Raw genomic sequence first — 23,823 nt, 5'->3', positions numbered from 1 at the left:
TCATCTTGAAGCGACATGTTGTGCTGAAAAATACATAGCATCTTCTCTGCGAGTGGCTGCCTTGGGAAGAGTAATCTCGGGAATCAACATGATAATTGATGGTAGCGCAGGCTAAGAACACGGACAAAGGAGGGCATGTTCAAGACACCACTAGTTCTGCGGTGTCTTGAAAGTGCCCTCTTTTGTCCATTTTCTTAGTCTGCGCTACCATCAGTCATCTTGCTACCATACGAACAAGCCCAAATTGCCACTCTCATAGGTAATCAAGGACAATGAGATTACGTTGCAAGTGTTCGTGATAAACAAGCTTAAAACAATGCAAGCAGAAACGCACGTTAACTTCCACCAACCTTGCAAGGGAGTGCCAATAGAGAGTAAAATCAAATTCCATGTGCCTCCATTGCGATCATGCAGGGAAATCGGAACCACGAAAGGGCGTTGCCATAGACCAGGATCACACTAATGCTCTAAATCAGTTAAGTTTATCTTTGTAAGGAGGCAGTATAATCATTCCCAATGTTTCTTGCAAGTCCCAGCAGATGGCGGCACCTTCCAATGAGCATGCATCGACATCATGGCTCAAAATTCCCAGTGACAATTGCAAATCCGTCCACACAGCTAAGACACTGTGGGACAGGAAAATACTGCCATACATGTACAGCAAAAACACTCAAAGCGTTAACTAAGAGAGCCAAACAATAATAATGGCAATGCACACTTCTCCCTCGAAGCGCATTGAGTAGCTCAAATGCATTTGACCCACCCTATTGAAACAGTCAATATGCACCCCACAATCATTCCACATGTGAGCACTATTTTTATGGAAATTAAATTTAACACATGCGATTTGGACATCCTCCAAATATGGACGTGTTGGAAAAACATACAGGAAATCTCAGTAGGGTGGTCTTGCAAGGCAACTGTCATGGCACATGCGAAAACAACATCATATTAGTGAAGTGCAGAAGGTACAAGCATTATCTTACTATGCGACATAGAAGCTGTCACATAGCAGCACGTAATGCCACACAAAGCCAAGACTCCTGGAAGTTTAGTGAATACAACGCTGTACTGCAATCCTGTCTCTGGCCCAATCATTCCCTTACATTAAACAGTTTTCTTTCCTTTCTCACCCACCACAGTGGTCTAGTGTTAAGGGTGCGTGGCTCGGGTCGCGGGATCGAATCCCAGTCGTGGCGGCCATATTTTCAATGTAGGCGAAAAGGCTCTAGGCCAGTGTATTTAAATCGAGGTGGCCGTTAAAGAACTTCAGGTGGTCAGAACTTCCCGAACTTTTTACTTCGGCGTCTCTCATAATCGTATTGTCGGTTTTAGACGTTAAACTCCATCAGTCATTATTATTTTATTCTTTATTTCCTTCTTTCACACACTACAGCCAATGATTGATATGTGGGGTTTAACGTCCCAAAACCACTATATGATTATGAGAGACGCCGTAGTGGAGGGCTCCGGAAATTTAGACTACCTGGGGTTCTTTAACGTGCACCCAAATCTGAGCACACGGGCCTACAACATTTCCGCCTCCATCGGAAATGCAGCCGCCGCAGCCGGGATTCGAACCCGCGCCCTGCGGGTCAGCAGCCGAGTACCTTAGCCACTAGACCACCGCGGCGGGGCCACACTACAGCCAAAACATTCCTTCAGGGGTCATTGTATAATGAAGTTTGTACAAACTTGAAGTGTCTCAATTAGGAGTGCTGAGTGTCTGGCTAAAAGTTAATAAAAATCATCGCAGTGCATCTCAACAGAAATAAAAGAATGCATTAACAAAGTAGCAAGGCTACAAATTCACATATTGTATTCGTGCACATGATCAATCTGCAATGTAAGAATATGCTGAACTGGGTGGATGGCACAAGGAATCGGACTGCTAAGAGACGAGAAAAAGATAGGTATAAAGGTGCAGCGTTAATCATCACCCTTGCATCATCGCATCTTTTGAGCAATTCTACACTTCCCTTCGAAATTCTACGCTGCAGGACCTAGAAGCAAAAGTAAAAGCCAACTCGTGATGCAACTTAACATTGCCGGTGCAGTGTGCAAGCAGTGCATATCAGGCAGAAAGCATATATGCATGCTACTTACTGTATCACAGAGATGGCCCGCTTTCACATGCGAGAGGCCAGTGCCTACGACTACCATGAAGCCAACAGACACGGTGAAATTCAAATGGGGAAAAAAAATCAACTTTTATTGGTCACAGTGGCATCACTCTTTGACACAACAAAAGCGAGGGCCCCCCCTTTACATGTCGGTCGTTAGCCTTCAAGAATATGCACTTCTCGGGCAATGCAATGAACGAACCCTGCTTCGAAAAGAACGTTGAGCAGTCGTAGTCTGGTCGTAACTATGCGAGACAAGGATCTGAAACGCCTATTTACGAATTTAGGAAGTATTCTTCCAAAGATGAACTCTGAGAGAGTACGAGTTTCCGGGAGCTTTCTTGTGCTACCCCACATCCCGGCGTTGCGAATGTGAGAAATGCCATTAAAACTTGGAAAAGTGGTTGGTGCGATCAGCCACAAAGAATGCCAAGCAATGGTTCCCTCCTGCTTCATTTTGCACAGTGCAAAATGATGCTGATATCAGCAGTGTAGGGCAAAGTGATAGTTGGTGCACTTTGCTTCACTGACCAGTAAATTACCGGCTAGCAAAACATACAGAACAAATACTGCACGCGGCTTATTCTTTCCCTATCTATATCATCTCAATCCTGTCATAACCGATAGCCACAATGCAAGTACCAGAATCTTAAGTCAGACAGCTACAGCGCAACCGGCAAACTTCCTTCCTTTTCTAAAAAATTTAAAAAATACAACCAATTGATCACTACTCTAGTATGTGACAAGAGTAAGCCACCGACAGAATAAACGGTGACATAATGCAACACTGACAATTTGCACATGTGACTGCATGAGGATGGATCGCGTGCAGCAGTGCAACAGGTTTGAAGTGCACAACGAAACTGTCAACTTATCAATCAAGTAACCAGCCAATTCACCCCTAATGACAAAAAAAAGCTTTTTCTTTTTGCATATGAAAGCTCCCATCCCTCCTCGACAGCCTCAACAAACTCAAAAGTGAGATCTCGAGCATGTGTTATTACTATAAAAAATTTGACATATCTCACTGAAACCTCATGATAACAAAGCTGCATCTTACACAAAAATAAATTCGTTATATCCAAAAATTTGTTATAAAGGTTTATTCTTAACACTATACCTACTGCAAGAGTATTCTTCATTAACTTCATTATAACCAATATTTCGTTATATCTGGATTCGTTATATTGAGGTTTGAGTATGGTCATAGTTATGCGTCCGCGCCGGTGTATCAGCGGCTAGCGCGCTCAGTTGCTGACCCAAAGGTTTCGAATTTATTCCCAGCCGCTGCGGTCGCATTCAATGAAGGCAAAATTCTAAAGGCCCATGTACTGTGCGTCGTCAGCAAATGTCAAAGAACGCCAATTTTATTATCAAAATTTTCAGAGCCCTCCACTAAGGCATCCCTCATAATCATCTCATGATTTTGGGACGTTTTGGAACCCCTCATAGTATTATTTTTATAGCTAGTTGTAGTTACACAAATGAAATAAGCCATATTCATGTAAATATGACATTCTATATTTTTAAAATGGCCATAGAGAGCCATTATTCACCCAGTGAACTGTGGACTGCTGCTTTTTGGCCCATCCCCCTGGGACCCTTGAGGTACGAATAAACAAATGTGACATATGTCATATTCATATGTCACTGATATGACATATCCATATGAAGGATTTAGATAACATATCACTCTGTACAAGCATGTGCACTTTACGATGTTTGATGTGGTGCTTTTGACTCGAAACAAAGCTGACAGCATACGCTGATCACATATTTTAATAGCTGTGTACCATGCTAGAAAATATTTAAAGCAGCTATCTTCACAGGCAGTTTATAAGAAAAAAGGTGTCCCACGTTTCCAATGACTAGCCTATTATGATCCCCTTGAAGTTACTTTGAACACTTTCCAGCGGGCAGGCAGGAAATTGTTGCTTCGCAACACCTGTGGCAGATCGCACCAGCACAAGGTCAAATATATGTCTAGTAGTCTAAAACTGGGCACTCTAAAACTGTTTCTTGAGGCTACTGTCTTGAAAGTCTGATTTTAATCTGAAGAATTCGAGTACTTGAACACTGCGCAAAGATGCTATTCCACTAAAGAATAGGTGAAAGAAGTACGTACTGGTCGGCTCACCTATGTAAGTTTTACAAGCAGTTATGGTCACTGTAGGCAATAGCCAGAATGATAACAGCTAAGTACAGGAGTGATCTTAAAAGATCCTCTTCAGATAACTGTTGATTAAAAGTTATTAAAAATGTTCAAGAATTTTGTTGCAAGAGGGCAGTGTACGATCTGGAAGAACAGCAGCAGCGACTGACGCTGCGCTATTGCCGACGTTGCTGCTCAAATCGACTAGCAGCAGCTGCATGGAGCCATGAGCAATGAAGAAAAAGAACAACTGTGCAAGTGGAGTTCAAATTTCACCGTGTCTGCTAATACATAACATTGTAACATGATCGCAACAGGAAAGGCGGCGTGAAAGCAATAATGTATACTTCCCCATCTAGCAATGGGTGCTAGTTTTTGATCGGAAGGACAGGCAGGAATCGCTCTGCCAATAGGATGACTGCTCTGCTCAAACTTAAAACTTTGTGGACAGATGGCGCTTGGCATTGCTCCTGCTGCTTGGCAAGTAAGCAGCAGGAGCAATGAAAAAAAAAAAAACAGAATGCCATCTTTCCTAAAACGAACGAAGCTTGCGTAAATGAAATGGCAGGCATAGGGTTTTTATTCTTTTTGTTGTTGTTGAAGCCATTTGGTTATCTTGAAAGGTGATGCTACCTTCACCAATAAGCCACTAGCTTCGTTACTGTAAAATGTCAGCAGTACTGTCGATCATGTTTGAACTATCAGTGGCATCATGTGACACATCATGTGATGGGCTAATACTGGGGGCTTCGTTGATGGGCTAATACTAGGCCATCAACGAAGCCCACGATAACCTCAGCACAACCTTTGTAGTTTAGCTACAATAAAACTACAACACAAAAAAAGGTGGGGGGGGGGGGGCATTTATGCAGTAGTACAGTATGCCATAATAATTAAATAGGTTCTAACTGGCCCAGTCTGCAATTTGTGTCTGAGCCAAGCCATAATAGGGGCCTTTCAATTACCCTCACCCGCACGGGGTTATGCGCACTGGAGATCTTATTGCACGGGCGTAACTTAGAATGTTGTTGTGTCATCACCGCAAATAATACTTACTTACAATTTTATGCACCGCTGTTTAGAATTTAACAGCAATCTGGTGCACATAGGCATAACAAGAAAGGCAGTGCAAAGTACCGAAATCTCAAATAAGCGGACTACTGCGCCAAGTGAGTGACAAACGAAACGGCAGTCTTAAGTTGAAGAGCTACCCATGCTTGCCTTCCCGAGCAACACAACCACATGTGAGTTAAGGCTTCGAACAGGTGAACGGAATAACATCAACAGTGGTGTGATACACAAGGCAGCCGCACGATGCTTTGATCCTAGCTTTGTCAATATCCTTTATGATCAGAAGGGCCCAGGCAGTGAACCTGCCTTTTCAAAATACTGACAAAAGCGGGCTTAGGCCACGCAAAAAGAAAACGCAGTAGGGATGGCGATACTAATCAAGTCGAACCTTGATATAACTAATACTGATGGGTCATTCTGCATCAAATGTCTCAGCTACTTTGGCAACCACCTAAAATGTATTCTAAGGTCATAGTGTCGATTAGCTGCATTGAAAACAGCGCATATTTTGAATATTTTGAAAAAAAAAAATGCTTCAGCTGTTTAGCATGGAGGGTGCAGAGTCTGAAGGAAGCGCAGAGCTGGGTGGCCTTCTTTGCTTGCTTCTATTTATTTTTTCTTCTTTTGTTACTGTTTCTTTCTCTGATCTCTGTTTCTCCTGTCTTATTTTTTTTATTTACCTTAGAATCCCACTTTGCCGAGAAATTTTTTTTTCAGCGAGAATTCCTTTCTCTTTGTTTCTTTCTCTCTTTATGTACTCGTTCGCATACCCATAAGGGTTATACCATTCCGCACCAGAGAAATCGGCACATGTGCCTTGCTAGCGACGCCGAAGACCGAGAGGAAGAAGAGAACAAAGATAGCACACCCCAAATTCCGTCTATGATAGTTTCTGTTCACACTAGCCGGCACAAAGAAAAGCTTACAGAGCTCCAGTTTTTAAATTTATTGCTCATGCAGCAGCCTTCCATATTTCGAAAAATGCTCTAGAGTGATGTTTGTCAGTGAGTTTGCTCTGAGAGCTCGTTTCTCGTTTCAATACCAAATTTGGTTTACATATTAAGCAAAAGCACTTGTACAGGTGTTCAAATCTAGGCAATACCAATGCAATTTTTCTCCCCTGTATGCCTTCAGAAACTTTGCCAAAACGTTACGTTTGCATGTTTTCCTTCTCTAATACTGTGATATGTATGACTATCTGAGTAAGCAACACATACTCTATGGAAGGCATATTTCGTGTAAAAAATGTCTCACGGCCAGTGATGTTTACAAACCTTATAAAAATTTAAAAATTTGTAATATCTTCATTCTGGTCCACAGTGTGATGCAATTTACACCATGTGGTGCTCGCACTGAAAATCGGCTTTATACCCCAATTGAAAGCAAATAACTCTGGTATGGCAAGCTTTATCACAACAGTTCTTGTTTTAAACAAGAAAATGTTTCAATTTCCCCTAAAACAGCTATCTTCCGAGTTGTGCGTACAGCTAACTAAAGTTCCTCATTGCCTTGAAAAATGAAGGCTATACTTTCTTTACTGCCATAGCCCAGTCCCGTTTGTAAAGCGCCTGCGGAAGAGGCAGATTTTATGCAATAGTGGCGCAAACTTAGGGAAGGGGGTACCTAGCGCTCCCTATGCCTTTCATTGCAATGTCACTAGTTGCAGTACATGCTGTTGGACAACCCCAATCATTCACCGAACCCTGTACGCACCTCGCCGCCTGCTTTGAATCGAGTTCGTCCGCCTTCTAACAATGGTAAGCCGGACAAAATGGTAAGTGACTCACTGAAACAGGCGCCACACAAACGCGAACGAAATGCAGGAACCGGGCTACACACCATCTTCTTATAGCACACACCCTGACAATATAGAGTTACAGCTTGTCCGGTATATACAATGAAGTTTGCATAACGCATTATTAACAAATGCTCTTGACCGACATCTTGCGATGCTTTATCCAGCCACAATTATACATACATTTTTTTTGTGTGTGTGTGTCCGACGAGTGGGCTCGTCAATAAGTTTAAAAAAATATTTAAAAAATGTGGCATGTAATGGACATTTTTTTTCAGGGTGCCCATCTTTATGCCCTTACAGTGATTAACAGTCTACATATATTGTACTTTTAAAAGTGTTCAAGCAAATGAAACAGATGCAAAGATGCACGCCCTTAATGGTGTTATTTTTACTGTGCAGAACAAGACACCCTTGGGGGCATAAAGATGGAGAGCCTTAGTGGCACCCATTCTAGCCCATCGTGTTTCGCATTGTAAGGCAATCTTGTTCTGTTCGTGCTGCACTCAAGGAAGTGCAAACGAAAATTGCCCAATTCAAACTTACCGCAACTTAAAGGCAACAAGCAGCTGCCGAAAATTTACACAGCAGCGAAGCTGAACACACTTCGTTATTGTGGAATACCTCTCTTCCTCCAATCAAGCTCCGTGCCTCCGCACCAGCTGATGCCCCCACTAACGCACTATTTCACACCGATGCCAAGAAGTTCGCAGACAAACTAAACTTCCCTGTTTTTTTTTTTTTTTCTTTCTAACCTCATCTTTGCAATACCGCCAATAACACGTTTTTTTCAGCCTCATTGCTCTTGCGACCTGAGAGTGCCCGACTGCTCTTTCGTGACTAAACAAATGGAATGGTCGTACCGCGCTGACATAGCACGGTTGTTCGCGGCATTTTTTTTAGTGTTTTTGTATGAGACTTTTTTTTTCCCTCGGCAACCTCACAGTAGGCGGCACTTGCGTCAGCTGTGGGCGTCCACGTTACCTGGGCCAGCCAAGCAGCTGCCCGAAGCGGTTGCTGTGTGGCCCAGCTTACAAGAAGAGGAGCCGTGTTCGCTGCCACTGCCATCCGGTGCGCTGTGAAGAAAAAGTTTGGGAGAGAAAAAATAAAAAACCATAACTTCGTGTTACTGAGCTTATCAAACTAATGGAAATGTCTATCTCAACTCTTCCTTTTTTTTTTTTTTTAAGATGTGTATATTCTAGTTTTAACATTGTTCCACATTTTCGTAAAGCTTGTTGTTGGGCTAGTTGGTGCATGTTACAAGAAAATTAGACCGGTGATTTGTGTCATCTAATTTTTGTTGTGACCTGTTCCACACATTTTAGCACTTTTGAAATTCTTTCACGCGTTAAACTTGGTTTTGCAAAACTTCACCGCCAAGTCCATAAAATCGCAGAACGAGCCCGAACTCACGAACCATTATGAAAATTTTAGGACAGCCAGCGGGTATACAGTATGGACAAGATGGAAAGTTCAGTAATCAACGCTCACCTGTCACTGCAATGCGATGGCTCCAACCATTCGACCGAGGAATTCGCAGGCAAGCCAGAGGGATTGAAGTTCACCTGTTGAAGAAACGGGCGACTCTATAAACCACGCTGTAAATATTCACTTCACAACACTACTGATGACAACTCCAAACCCCATATCGACAAATTCGGATTCATTCGTTCAGACATGAAAGCCCCTTCATTAAACAGAAACATAGGGTCATCCCCCTGGAAGTAGCAAAAAGGTGCCTCCTCCTCCCTATAGAGAACTGATTATGGAACACCAACTACCTCAAATCCACAGGCTGTTAGTCTTATTGGTTCCTGAGAAACAAGCCTTCACATTTGAAAAATTTGGCTTGACAAAAAAAAAAGGAATCAAACCCAAGACTAATGCCTTCCAGGTGCAGTTCGACAAACTCGGATTCATTCGTTCACACATGAAAGCCCCTTTATTAAACAGAAACATAGTGCCATCCCCCTGGGAGTAGCAAAAAGTTGCACCCCCCCCCCCCCCCCAATAGAGAACTGATTATGAAATACCAACTACCTCAAATCCACATGCTGTTAGTCTTATTGGTTCCTGAGAAACAAACCTTAGCATTTGAAAAACTTGGCACGACAAAAAAAAAAAAGAAACCAAAGACCAATGCCTTCTAGGTGCAGTTGCTAGAACACATCTGTATGTTTTCTACATTTCTGAAGGGTTCTCACACTCCCTTCAGCAAGGTAAATGCAGCAAGGGCATGACAGCAAAAGTTTCGGGCTTGGGAAAAAGATTAACTGGACAGCTATTGGTTAGTAACACATTTACTCGTCTACTCCCGCTCCTCATAACAAATGTGTACCTTGCTTTCTTGAAGGATGCTGAGGCACTGCTCGAGGCACATGACTGTGGCACACGACGTTGCTTTTAGCAACAGCATGTCCTGCGAGAATAAGTGAAAAGTGAAATCGCTGATCGATTTGCACAGTTTAAACACCCAAGAGAATCCAGGGTTTATGGTATACACTTCAGTAGAAGGCTGCAAATTCTGACTGCTCAGGGTTTTCTTGAACACCATAACCTGTAACCTGCAAAGTAACAGCTCGAAGCGTGTACTCCTCTGGGTGTCTTTTTGTAATCCGAAGACTGCCAATGGGTGTGGCACAGAGATCAACAACCAAAATGTTTTTCGTAAGTAGAATTTGGTTTTTGCTCGGCGTGGCAAAACTGTCATAAAAGCACAATATGAGCCTAAATTCGTTAAATTTGCCAAATATTTGAGACATTCGGCAGCTATGCAACTTGTATCTGAAGCTAAGTATGCAAGTCATTGAGTTGTCCTCGTCAAAATGAAGTCATTGAGGCTCGAAATCAAAGACGCAACATTTTGGTTCCAGTACTTAATGCATCCAACTTCTTATTAGGTAAAAAAATATATATATATATGTTCAGAGAGAAAATGCAACACCTCGGAAGATAAAGATTCATGGTACAAAACGCTCACCTTGTCGTAATACTTAAAACCAGGCCCGTGGTTCGGGAGGCTCTGCAATGAAAAGAAAAAAAAAACAGAAATAAACAAATCTTGGCATTACAAGTCTGCAGCATCCTTAAATTGACTGCTAAACAAATATGACTGCGACTTTAGCCAATAAGGCCACTAAATAAAGGTGCAAAAGGCCAGCTGCAACAAAATTTTACTTCTGTTATTGTCTATAAATGGGCAGTATATAGCTGATCTTGGCGAAGCTGAAAGGCAGGAAACTGTCTAACGTTTTAAATGACTTGGACATGACGTTAGCCAACAGTGGTTAGCTACGGAGCAGTATTCAGGGGGTGAAAGTTCCGTTAGTCTGGCATCCACGAGTGAGCAAGTGTTGCGAAACCTGATAGCGCCGACAGAGGCACTTGAGTGGCAGCATCTTGCAGTACAGAGGCGCAACCATGGATATTGATTTGATATGTGGGGTCTAATGTCCCAAAACCACTATGTCATCATGAGAGACGCCGTAGTAGAGGGCTCCGGAAATTTCGGCCGTCTCGGAAATTTCCACACGCGTCCTGTATACAGTCGCCGACCGATTTTTCGGACCTGGCGGGGATCGAAAAAAAGTACGAAAAATCGAACAGTCCGAAAAATTCGTTTTCGCCAAAAATCTGAAGTTTATTGCATCAGGCAGGTTTAAAAAAGTCCTTGATGCTGCCTTGCCTCAAACTACGCTTGGAGGCAATTTGGTTTGCCCGTATTTGCGCCAAGGTGACATCGTCGCCGTAAACGCTCGACAAAATTGTCACCGCGTTGGCGACCGCCGACGGCTGCGGGCGGTCGTCGTTGTCATCCGAGCCGCTCTCCGGCTCCGGGACAACCTGGCGAAGAATTTCGTCGTCAGTGGCCTCCGCGCACGAAACAATGTCGTCGTCCGCACGAGTGAAGTCTTTAAATGTCATTGTGGCAGGTAGATTCACTCCTACGCTGCGCAGGTCGCGCATTAGGTCCTCCCCGCCATCGGTGCCGTCCGATAGTGCTGACGATAGTGCTGACCGAAGACGAAAAAACGGCATCCATCACCGCGTCTTTAAAAAAGCAAACACGGCCTCCGAAACTTAAAATATGGCGTGCGCATTCCAATCTCGGAGGCAGGAAAGGCATCTGAAGACCAAGCTTAGCCCAGCCGACGGAAAATCCCACATGGCGGCGTTCACAATGGCTTGGGGCGTGGCACAAAACGAGCGATTTAGTCCGAAAATTCGAACTTTCAGGGGCAAATTCGCCCGAAAAATCGGTCGAAACAATGCATTAGCTCTATGGGATCCCCGACGGTGCATTTATAAAGTCCAAAATATCCAACAAGTCCGAATTTTTGGAGTCCGGAAAATCGGTCGGCGACTGTACATGCTTCACAATGCAACATGAAATACTGCAGTAATGATGCGTGGTACAAGCTGCCATTTCCAGCGGGCATTAGGACATGCGATCAGCATAGCGGCTTCGTGGTTTAAAGCCGATAAACCACTACAAAAGGCACACATGCTACTGCGCCTAGTCCCTTAAGGCCACGTAGTGGGTGCACAGCAAGTTCGAAAAGGTTTTATGCACCAAGTGTTCGAAGCACGCACTAGGAACAGAATATCCCTATCACGTTCAACTCCTACAAGCGAAGCTTTAGGGTCCCCTAATTTTTAACGTCCAAATCGATCACCCAAACAACGCCTCACCTGTTGTATGTTTTACATGCGAGTGATAGGCTACTCAACAATCGACCACATTCATACTATCAATCAGGTAATAGAAAAATGCTCAGAATATAACCAACCACTATACATAGCCTTCATATATTACGAGAAGGCATTTGATTCAGTAGAAATATCAGCAGTCATGCAGACACTGCGAAATCAAGGCTTCGATGAAGCACATACAAATAGGGGTGTGCGACTACCAAAATTATCAAATATGAATTGAATACGAATACATATCTTCGAATACGATTCGAACATCGAATAGTGAAGAGGTGCAATTTTTTTTCCACCAGTAATCTTTTACTCAAAGATATATTTAGGTTGCAAACAGTACAACTGTTATAACAGTCAGTTATTGCAGACGAATTTTTTTTTTTAAATATCACCATCTATACTTACCAGAAAGCATATATAGGACCAATAGGTGAGCTTGTGACTGTGATGTTGGGTTCAATTCACAAGATAAACAAATCTTTCGTATCTTTTTTTTTATGTGGTAGCATTTTATTACAAAAAAAAAAAAGAAAAGTTTTCGTACCTGCCTTTCTAGCTCGAAAGACCCCGATTTTACAGTTTTATGTTTGATTTTGTCCACTGTTCTGATATCCGGTCAAGTCACTAAGGAAAATAGGAGTACTTGGGGCGTTTTTCAACTACACAGCAATACTCGTTATCTCGCTTGCTTACGTTGCCCTTCTTGGAGACCACGCTCGTGATTCTATGATCAAGAATGCTAAGTTATTCTTTCCTCTCTTCTTCTCCTGTTTCACAAAATGTTTCTTGCACCTCGATCATCTGCACCAAGTGAATTTCAGGTTCAAGGCGTATAGTGATTTTGATCAAATAATTTCGTATCGAATAGTATATATGACAGAAAGAAAAATGGGCATATTTATCATGACCTAACTAACCTGCACAATATTTTTGAAAATGAAATAGAGCCTCCTATGCAAACTTTCTTTTTTTTTCTCGTTCAAAAGAAGTCAAAATAACTTTGAGTAGATGCAGGATTTTATTTTCAGCAGGATGCCAGTCATACCCCTTAAAATACGTAGCATTTTAAGGTGTATTATACATGTAATATACATTTTAAGATGTAATATACATTTTAAGATGTATTATTTAGGACCCATTATACTTGTAGCATATAAGCCACCATAACTAGCTTTTAAGCTTAATAAAATGAATTCATTTGAGAGTAATATTTCAACTTGAAGGGGTCGTACAAAACTTTTCAAGTAGCCATAGAATGCATTCACTAAAGAAGCTTATTTTGCCTCAATAATTAACCGTCGCAAATATTTTTAGAATCCCTCCAGTACCCGCAGAGTTGCAAAGATTTCTCGCACGCTGCTAGTGCATTCTTTTTTCTCATCCCAACGAAAGCACTGGAGGCTTAACAGGGAGGGATGGCACGGGAAAAGGAAATACGTCGCAAGTGCTTTCTGAGCTTGTGGACTCATTTGCAAAGAGAAAAGAGCATTTTTTTGCTGACTTTGAGAATTTATTGTGAATCGCACACCACATGCTGCGCTATAATATTTGACTTGCGTGTCCTCAATAGCCTCGACTACCGATCAACAGCGTTTTCTGACAATGCCCAAAAAGTGTTGCAGGGCCCCTTTAAATTTTAAGGGACGCTTCACGGCACAGCAGATTTCTCCTGGATAGGTGCTTTCACAGTACAGCACGCTTACACTGCAGCGAAACCGCCTTTACAAGCAGTACATTCGATTTAATATGCATTTATTAGTTTCTTGCGAATACTTCGAAATTTTCAATAATTTAAATTCGAACTGAAGTGAATTCAAATACCCTAATATTCGTTTGAATATACGAAGCATTCAAATAATCGCACAAACCTACGAACAATTATTAGTGAGCATCGAATATTTGAGGAATATTCGAGTTCCAATATTTTCGAATTTTCGAATATTCGCACACCCCTGTATATAAACATCCTGGAAGTAGTGTACACGGGATCAACTACTTTCATAGTGATTCATAAAGAAAGCAACAGAATACCAATCAAGAAGGGTGTAAGGCAGGGGGATACAATCTCCCCAATGCTATTTATCGCGTGTTTACAGGAGGTTTTCAGAGGCCTAGAGTGAAAACAGTTAGGGATAAGAGTTAATGGAGAGTACCTTAGTACCCTACCCTTCGCCGATGACATTGCATTGCTGAGTAACTCACGGGACGAACTGCAAATCATGATTACGGAGTTAGACAAGGAGAGCAAATAGGTGGGTCTTAAAATTAATCTGCAGAAAACGAAAGTAATGTACAACAACCTCGGAAGAGAGCAGCACTTCGAGATAGGTAATAGTGCACTTGAAGTCGTAAATAACTATGTCTACTTAGGACAGGTAATAACCGCGGAGCCGAACCACGAGATTGATTGATTGATAAGTAGGGTTTAACGTCCCAAAACCACCATATGATTATGAGAGACGCCGTAGTGGAGGGCTCCGGAAATTTTGACCACCTGGGGTTCTTTAACGTGCACCCAAATCTGAGCACACGGGCCTACAACATTTTCGCCTCCATCGGAAATGCAGCCGCCGCAGACGGGATTTGAATCCGCGACCTGCGGGTCAGCAGCCGAGTACCTTAGCCACTAGACCACCGCGGCGGGGCGAACCACGAGATTGAAGTAACTAGAAGAATAAGAATGGGGTGCAGCACATTTGGCAAGCACTCTCAAATTATGACATGTAGATTGCCACTATCCCTCAAGAGGAAGGTATATAACATCTGCATCTTGCCGGTACTTAGCTACGGAGCAGAAACCTGGAGACTTACAAAGAGGGTTCAGCTTAAAGTAAGGACGACGCAGTGAGCAATGGAAAGAAAAATGGTAGGTGTAACTTTAAGAGACAAGAAGAGAGCAGAGTAGATTAGGGAACAAACAGGGGTTAAGGATATCATAGTTGAAATCAAGAAAAGGAAATTGACATGGGCCGGGCATGTATAACCGCTGGTTATACATGGCATGCATAACCGCTGGCATGTATAATTGCTGGTCAGACAGGATAACCGCTGGTCATTAAGGGTAACTAACTAACTGGATTCCCAGAGAAGGCAAGCGGGTTAGGGGGAGACAGAAGGTTAGGTGGGCAGATGAGATTAAGAAGTTTGCGGGTATAAATTGGTAGCAGCAAGCACAGGACCGAGTTAACTGGCGAAACATAGGAGAGGCCTTTGTCCTGCAGTGGACGTAGTCAGGCTGATGATAAACATGATGATGATGATGATGATAGCACGGCAACACTGCCAACGAACTCGGTTCAAGTAAAAATAAAACAAGCCGACCACTTCTCTCGTGCAAGAGAACTAAGGAGATAGAAGCCTAAGTTGGAGTGAGAGCGGTCTGCATGCCTCCGGCAGATAATGAGTACTATGACATGACCAACCGGCAATGGTCACTCGAGTTCGGGCGCTTATCTCTTGAGGCCATCAGTAGACAGCTCAAAGCTTTTTACATGTAACGCTCCCATCGCAATGTTCGTGACAAAGCCACAGAAAGCACGAAGGTCACTCGCTAGCTGCAGTGGCCGTGTGTTCTTTATAGGGGCCCTGAAACACTTTTTCAAGTAACCATGGAATGAATTTACTGGAAGAGTTTATTGCCTCACGAATGCAACGCCGCAAGAATTTTAAGAATCCGTCCAGTGCGAGTGGAGTTACAAAGGTTTGTCGCATGCTCTAATTGCATTCTCTCTTCTCTCGTCCCAACGAAAACACTATAAGCTAAGCAGGGAAGGATGGCAGGGCCAAAGAAAAACGTCACGTGTGCTTCGCGACCTTGAGCACTATTTTTTTTCTTCGAATGAGCGGCTTTTTCAGTGTGACCGTGCACACATGGACAAGTAGAGGCCTCTCGCGGCTATCTCTGGCTGATAGATCGCTCGTTGACATGTAATTTTTGGGTATATAATGTGATTTGTCGAGAGAAGAGAAAGCAATTTTCAGCTGACTTTGATAATTTATTGTGAATTCCGTGTGCTGTGCTATAATATTTGGCTCGCATGTTGTCGGGAGCCTGTAATACCGATCGGCAGCATTTTTTTTTACCATGCTCAAAAAGTGTTGTAGGGCCCCTTTAAGAGATGAGATGCAAGCCTTTCTTCAAGTAACATCAACTAACATTTTTTGCCATTTGCATTAAATGTTCGCTTTTAAGGCAAAACTCTCACACCTTTTACAATCCTTGACAGCAGCGAATTCGGAATGCCATCAAGTGCTGCTGATGCAGGAACACAACCACTGTTCTGCATTTCAAGCAGAAATGATTGCAATTCTTCAGCAATAAAAAGAGCACAGTGTTGCGTCACTTTCTACACGTAATGTGTCTCATTCAATTCCCCAACTTTTCCATGTCTTCTTGGTTTTCCCGGACACTAGACACTCTGTTAATTAATAACACACAGACCCGAGATGCGAACTCCTGGGCATTCATCACATTGCAGCTGCCAGCTGATCTCTAACATACTACCTTCACAGCCACGCTGAATTAATCAATGTTACGTGAAACACCATTTTTCAAAAAAGTCAACGAACCTCGATGGACTGAGCCAGGTTGTAGTAGAGCTTCCCAGCACGAGCGAGTATCTCCCGAACCGAGGAGAAGGCCTCGGCAGGTGTCGCACTCGCCTCCGTGTGGCCGCCCATGCCAGTCGTATACCACACTGTCTGCGAGCTCGCACCCGGACCGGTCCCGCTTCCCTTGTCCTGAGGTACCACGCCTTCGTGGGGACTACGAATTTCCCGCGGCAGTAGTGGAGGGTTTTTCTGAAAACAAGAAAACACGTCAAGAAAGACGCTTGAAAGCGCACATGCAACGAGCGAGCACAAAAAGCGATTGATGATTGATACGTGGGGTTTAACGTCCCAAAACCATCGCATGATTACGAGAGAGGCCGTAGTGGAGGGCTCCGGATATTTCGACCACCTGGGGTTGTTTAACGTGCAACCAAAAAGCGAGAAAATGGGCATAGAACAAAAGAATGTGTCGTTTTGACCAAGATACCTTTACTTTTTGGGCTTCCCACTTGTACCGTGTACAGGGACGTCTGCATCTAAGATGAAAGTAATGTTACTATTCAAGCCCTCACAGAAGTTGATGTTCAATACATTGCAGAAGGGTTTTTTGAAGGGCCAGTTGCTACCTGATACATGTACATGATACTGATACGCTGTTCCCCTCCAGTATCAGCTTAGTACATTATTCGGAAAATTGGGTATCATTCCATTGGTTGCCACGATTACATGTCCTACAACAAAAACTTCTCTTGTGAAGTATAGTGAACATTCTAGTTTTACTGACCTAAATACTGATGGGACATTCACCTGCGATGTGCGTACACTAAGCATGACAGCACAGTCGCCCAAATCTTCAATTATCATTCGCGAGCGGCAACCCTTTCTGCGCATCTTCCCCGTACGACTGAAGTAAGTTCCATAAAGTGTAAGTGCACATCCACACCCGACATGCCCACAGGACAATATTGAGGAACTCCATTCCATCATGCGGCACTGAAACAAAGAAATGTTGCCACTGCGCATGTAGGTCAAAGATTGGGGAGACTGTACATGCAAACTTACCTGTACACCGAGTATCACTGTACATGGTAATTTACCCCCAATAAATGAGGGCACAAGAAACCAGAAAGCCTCTCATGAGAGGAATTTAATCCCTACTTGTACTGTGGGGCCTATTCAATCTCACTCAAGCCTATTCTACTCTGCTCCTAGTTTTTTGCAGCTGCAGATATTATTCAAACGTTTGATGAATGCCAGAGGAATATTTTGTATCAAAATTATTTTCTGCATCTATCAACCTGCATCGTTGCCTCAGATGCTGTCGTACTGCCATACTGAAATTATTAACGAATAAAATGCTATGCTTTGATATGCCAAAGCTCTGATGTTACGAAGTCAACAACAGCACTTGATCACGTGACAAAAAAAAAATTAACACATATCAATAACAGGTGACAGGGAAATTGCAAAACAAAATGGGTCATCATGAAATGCAGCCCCAGGGTTTAGACTCCATAGCAATCTATCTACATTTTCTATACATCTTTTGGTTGTACTGCATCAAGCCCCTGATCCCATTAATGATGATCGTGTGGTGCCCAGTGATGAACAGGTAAGTGAGAACAATAGAAGTTCAACAGTGTCGTTAAACGATGTAGCCAGCATGTCTCCTGACCATTTCAAATTACTGTTAGGCCTGCATTCAACTTTACAACAGATTTCAAGGTGATGCTGTGAAATTTAAGCACAAACACAACAGACACTCAACATGGATGAGAAGCGACACACACAAGCACTTTTATGTCACGTTTTTTTTGTGAAGTATCTTTTGTGTCTGAGCTGTTACTTTAAACTCAGGATTTCGTACGCCCAAGATACCGCATGTTTGCAACTGAAACACAGCCAGAAACCACAGGCTGTTGTGAAAACTGCCCAGGTATGCTGCTCTAATGCAAGTTAAATGTTGAAATATTTATCTACAAAGCTGGCTTCAGCTCCATTCGCCCATTTTGACATAAATCAGGCTAATAGATATCTGCTGTGGCTCCTTAAAAGTAGCACCATAGCCAATTTCAACACCCCTCCCTGTCCTTTCTCCTCCCATCTTCCTCCTCCTCCCGACACTGGTGGTATATCGTGCGCTACTATTAACGCAGAAAGAGCCCTAAGGCTTGCTAAAACAAATTAAATGCAGAGCCCACGTTTCACAGCAAACTTAAATACCCTAAAGTTTCCGCTCCTTCAAGCTGCCTCTTAGTGCAACTGATTGACGAAATTATTAACGAATAAAATGCTATGCTTTGATATGCCAAAGCTCTGATGTTATTATGAGGCATGCAGCTACTTAAGTACACCGAGATGTTTCATGCTAATCGTATGAACCACTATAGCCGATCTCCAAGAATGAATGACCAAAAATGTCACCCTTGGAGCTGTTCTAACTAGTGGCATTGCTTTAGGCCTCTATCCATTCTCCACTTAATCATCAAACACTCACCTGAGCTATTGTCTTAGTGTGGTCTTCAGCGACCTTGCGTAGCCTGTTGATCCAAAACTGCCTCTCCTTGGCGTCTTGGCCTGGAAAACGGGAACGCCCGCAGGACACCACTGTGTGAGCAACAACCATTATTCGCCACCAACCTTACGAACTAAGAGGGCCGCACGCAAACCACAAGACAGAGTGCCCACCTCTTAATTTGTACACCTCTCCGCAGGCCGCGCTGACGGTGAACATCTGGCCGTCCTCATCGCTTGGCGAAATGACGGCCCCCTGTACACGATAGCAGTATTGGATGGAAACATGCACGTGGCTTTTAGGACAAACAATATGTGAATGCGACATCTGTGGCCGACAATAGAAACGCAATCGTAATAACATGCTATTTTATGAACACATAAGGACTGGACACATCCAATTACACCTGCATTGACCTACTTCCATCGCATGCCAGCAAAATTTCTGCGATCTTCACTGTGCTTGTCCTTTCGTAATACATGTCTTGTATTTGTAACAAATCATTATTTATTAATGGTTTGAATTGAATACAGCTTGCCCAGTACAATTTCGCCCTCTTAGACACAAACGGGAAAAAGCTTAACCTTTTGCCTTATTAATCAATATTATTGTTCTCGCATATATTGTCACACAGATTTTTTTTTTTTTTTCCTTGCTGCTTGCAATTGCGACTGTTATATCTGAAGTTTACCTTATCAGGGTTCAGTCGCAAGTAGCACCGGCAGAATGTACTGATTGTATGTTTTTTTTTTCAAACAGAAACACTGCAACCTGCCTGCCATGAATTGGAGGTCGTCACGTGCAGTCAACCAATGCAATCTACCGCAACGCGGTAGAGAGAAATACGGAGTTGGTGAACTTACCGCAAGATGAACTGCTCCGCGAGGTTTGCCCTTCTTTACTTCATCTAACTGGAAAAAAGCAAGAAGCGAACAACATGCATGAACCAAAATACGCGCCGCACAGTGCGATAGGTCTCTTACCATGTAGTATTCTAACATTCCTATGTCTGGGTTCAGCACGAACCATCTGTACTGCCATCCCTTGACAACGTTTGTATACTTGTACAGCTGACCCTCTAATGGCTGCCTGCGAATGGAAAATTGAACACCGTAAGCAAACTGAATAAACTGAATGCATGAGCGAAACGTGGGATTTGGCCGATGCGTTTGAAAGTGTGTAGGTCAACGCCAAACAGAACCTTGCCGGTCAACCGACGACAAAACGAAAGCATTCAGAGGTGCCGAAGTGTTTCGTTTTACAAATACGAAAACTGAAACCGGTCACGCTGTGTTGAGGCCACTTACCTCATCTTGTTCCCTTCGTCAACGTCAAGTTCCTGCAGAAGCAAGCACGAAGAACGATTACTGAAACAACTCATCACTGTGAAGTTACCGCTACGCTCGAACCGCTAAACGAAAACAAGCTAAGTAACGTGACTGCCGATACCAAGATGTCAGCGAGAAGACGGGAGCTCAACGCCTTGATGGTGTCGACAACGGCCATTCTCGGTCGTGTTCGTTTCCCATCAACCGGGAGTTTATCGAAGCAGAAACAATCGCCGATGGTGCGGGGCGTACGCACAACTCGAAAGCACCGTTTCTCCGAGCTCGAAAGTTGTTTTCCCGGAGCTCGTAATCACGGCAGTTGATTCCCGACACAGCGTGTTTACTTCAAGCGCGATCATGACTGCCCGCGAGATAACGAACTTTCTCTTCTTCGGCAAACGGCACAACAGCATCGACAAATTACGGGAAAATGTAAACCACCTACCTCGTCGTCCGCCATTGCGCTCGATCATAAAAGTAACGAAACTAGTGGGGCATGCGAGGGCCGCCGTCATGTGGATCACGCCTTTTCCGCGAAAAACAAGCCGTAACAGCAACGCACGGTTTCTAGCCTTCCGGAATTTTAGCTCCAAATACGATTTTAGCGACCTCACGTAAGAATAAGCATAACCATAGAACGCTTATATGTTATAATTGCATAGGCAATTTGGTGAACGTTTGTGTTGAAAAATTACTCGCAAGGTGGCACAGCGCACGTAATAGTTTTTTTTCAGGAAGCATATTTTGTTTTGATTTGGTTGCAAACATTGCAGTGGTTTCGTTTTCAGTTTCGTTTCCCAGACGTTTTCACAGAGTGACGCTACAGCGCGCAGTTGTTCGCATTGTATGACACGAAAAAATAAAAAAAGAACCCTGGCTACTAATTACCGCTTATAAATGGGAATAGTACGTACTTCATGTAGCTTAAGTTTGGGCATGCTGGTATTTCGTTTAAGTTTTTTTGGCGCTGGAATTTTCCCGAGGCTTTTCTCTCAACCATTGTGTTGATGGTGTTGTGGTCCCACCAGAATGGTCCAGAATTTTTTTTTTTTAAGAATAGCATTTTCCTCAAACATAAGACAGATTGCAACATGTATTGAAATTTTCATAGAAGAGTCCCTGGGCGCCGCCATAACCCCATCTGCACTGCCAAGCATGTGACGTCAGCTGGCCCGCCCAAAATGTAGGTTTCTTCTCTCTTGTGAGGAATCAAGCACAGACTTCCAGAGTGCTTGAACATGTCTGTGTTGTGCACAGCATCAAATCTGTCTATCTTGCCACGACTAGCGAGAGAGCGTATGTGGATGACGCTGGTGACGCCGCGTTGTGGTGCCTGAACCAACTCGACGGGACGTCACGTGTGCTGACGGCGTTATTAGGGGCCGACGTAATTTTTTAGCCGTACCACACTTTGCTCGCAGGGAGCTGCTCATACTTTGCAAGGCAGGCACTAGGAAGTTTATTTAGCGATCAATATAAGAACAAACTTGATCATAGCACATAAATAACAAATCAAAAGGTAAGGTGGTATCTGTTGCGCACGGACACATGGTAAGAAAAGTAAAACACACGCCGACGTTCATCTTTCCTCGTCCAAATAATAGTATCTAGAGTAACGACTCACATCAGGCGTTTCAATAAAACGCCGTTTAGATCAAGTTAATTGTTGCACAATTGTGATGTTAATGTTATAGCGCAAGAACACACAATATATGCCACACGAAGTAAACAATTAAGCGCTTGTGTGTGTGTGTGTTTTTTTTTTTTTTCATGATGCGCGCCTAGTGCATGCCGCAATTTTATCGACCAGGTATGCTTAGGGATATTTTGAAATTTTGAAGAATGCAGTCATTGGTCCATTTCCACGCTTTATTGTGTTCTCAAGGTTCCTTCTAGCTCGAGCGTTATCATCTGCGTACTTTTTCATTTTGTGTGCGTACTTCAAAAGCCAAAGAATTTGAAAGCAGCCCTAAAATATGACACGAACAGGCCCTTAATCGTAACAGGTATCCACATCGCAAAGATCTATGTTACAAAGGCAGAAATTATATGTAATGGCCAATCGCAATGGATATGCCTGCTCGGCCAAATCCGCAATTCAGCAAATACCTACCAGATATAAGGCCAGAATGCCCCAAATGCCAAAATTCAAGGTGCGATTTAAGTCACATGCTGTGGCAGTGTCCTGTGCTAAACGCTATCTTCGGGTCCCCTGCCACCGAGGACGACTGGGTAAACCACCTCAGGAGCCCCAACAGGGCTTTTCAACACCAGGCCGTCCAGAAGGCCCAAAAGGTGGCTGGCGAGCTCCGACTCCCAGTCCCCACATGGGCGGAGCCACCGGGCTGGCCCCCGTAAGGGGTGCCCAGTCCCCTTCAGGACCTTTAATAAAGTTAATTATCTCTCTCTCTCTCTCTCTCAGGAAGCGCAAATAGAATTTATTTATCAGTCATTTTGTTATCTCTCTCTCTATCAGTACGGCCGGTGTAGGGCGAATGTAGGCCCGTGTGCTCAGCTTTGTGTGCACGTACGTTAAAGAACACCAGGTGGTCGAAATATCTGGAGCCCTCCACTATAAGGTGTCTCTCATAATCATGCATATGGTGGTTTTGGTGTGTTAAACTCCACATATCAATCAATAAATATATATAGCTTAATGCCGGTGGGTTATCAAAATAAAAGCCATAAATATTTTTGAGTGCCTAAGTCAGCTTTATCTAATAGTCATATTTTTCAGACCCTACGGCCATATAATTTCCTACAACATAGGCAACTATCTATGCGTGTCACCCATTGAAAACAATAATCGCTATAGGCAATGCATAAATATATTTAATTATATTGTTTCGATAGCAAATTGGTCATATTGAAAAAGGTACTCTTCCAACATGATTTCGCCAGTAGTCTCCGCTGCAAGTATCTCACTAAACTTTAAAAACTTCATCCACAATTTTTGCACCCGGTTCATGCAGAAGATCGACAGCATGCATATTCGCGCTAGAATTCACACATATATATTTAGTTTCCAATGTTATACGAATTGAATTTTTCTCTCTACCTTTTGTACCGCAACACAGTGATCTGTGTTTTGGAGGACCAAATAAAAGTTTATCCAATCCAATCCAATCTCTACCTTTTGTAAATCTTCATTGTCACCCGTCAGTAATTAAGATCGGCACAATTTTGCAACTCTGATTTGTATGTCCGGAGACTGCGCGCAAATAAATGATCAATATGTAATTATTGATCGTTCTTATATAAATAATACAACTAGCCGCGAACAATCTGTCGGATTCAGCCCTACGCTTTCGGTCTATCATGCGATATATGTTCTCGACGGACATGAAAGCATTGCGCATTCGTTTTAGAGCTTTTCGTCCAAGGCCCATCATAAACTTCATCATAAAAACTTGCTTGGAGGGGGGGGGGGGGCAATTCTCTTAATATATTTGCAGAACGGTTCAAGTCTGGGTCGGCTACATAACAATGAAGGAAGGAAACGGACAAAGGAGAAAAGTGGCACATATGAGGACAGTCGTCGTGTGCCACTTCTTTCCTTTGTCCGCCGTCCTCTTGGC

General features: G+C 43.2%; 1 protein-coding gene across 5 annotated transcripts in view; it reads right to left on the bottom strand.

Moving 5' to 3' along the window:
• LOC142774644 (oxysterol-binding protein-related protein 11-like) overlaps nucleotides 1-20,841 on the bottom strand; it is a 39,721-nt gene extending 18,880 nt beyond the window's left edge. For 2 of the 5 annotated variants that reach the window (XM_075875242.1, XM_075875243.1), the window contains exons 1-11: nucleotides 20,367-20,529; nucleotides 20,225-20,256; nucleotides 19,901-20,006; nucleotides 19,781-19,828; nucleotides 19,091-19,172; nucleotides 18,900-19,009; nucleotides 16,421-16,651; nucleotides 10,125-10,166; nucleotides 9,483-9,563; nucleotides 8,636-8,709; nucleotides 8,126-8,217 (exon numbers count right to left, since the gene is read on the bottom strand). In XM_075875242.1, coding sequence (XP_075731357.1) covers nucleotides 8,126-8,217; nucleotides 8,636-8,709; nucleotides 9,483-9,563; nucleotides 10,125-10,166; nucleotides 16,421-16,651; nucleotides 18,900-19,009; nucleotides 19,091-19,172; nucleotides 19,781-19,828; nucleotides 19,901-20,006; nucleotides 20,225-20,256; nucleotides 20,367-20,423 — 955 coding nt within the window. In that variant the 5' untranslated portion in view covers nucleotides 20,424-20,529. Of the gene's footprint in view, nucleotides 1-8,125; nucleotides 8,218-8,635; nucleotides 8,710-9,482; nucleotides 9,564-10,124; nucleotides 10,167-16,420; nucleotides 16,652-18,899; nucleotides 19,010-19,090; nucleotides 19,173-19,780; nucleotides 19,829-19,900; nucleotides 20,007-20,224; nucleotides 20,257-20,366; nucleotides 20,530-20,690 lie in introns of those variants that run through there. The other 3 variants (XM_075875245.1, XM_075875246.1, XM_075875244.1) reach the window with 3 other exon arrangements.
• Between the last annotated feature and the right edge of the window lie 2,982 nt (nucleotides 20,842-23,823).

Source organism: Rhipicephalus microplus, chromosome 10, assembly GCF_043290135.1.
Source record: "Rhipicephalus microplus isolate Deutch F79 chromosome 10, USDA_Rmic, whole genome shotgun sequence".
NCBI classification, from domain to species: Eukaryota; Metazoa; Arthropoda; class Arachnida; order Ixodida; family Ixodidae; genus Rhipicephalus; species Rhipicephalus microplus.
This window is presented reverse-complemented; position numbering and strand designations above follow the sequence as displayed.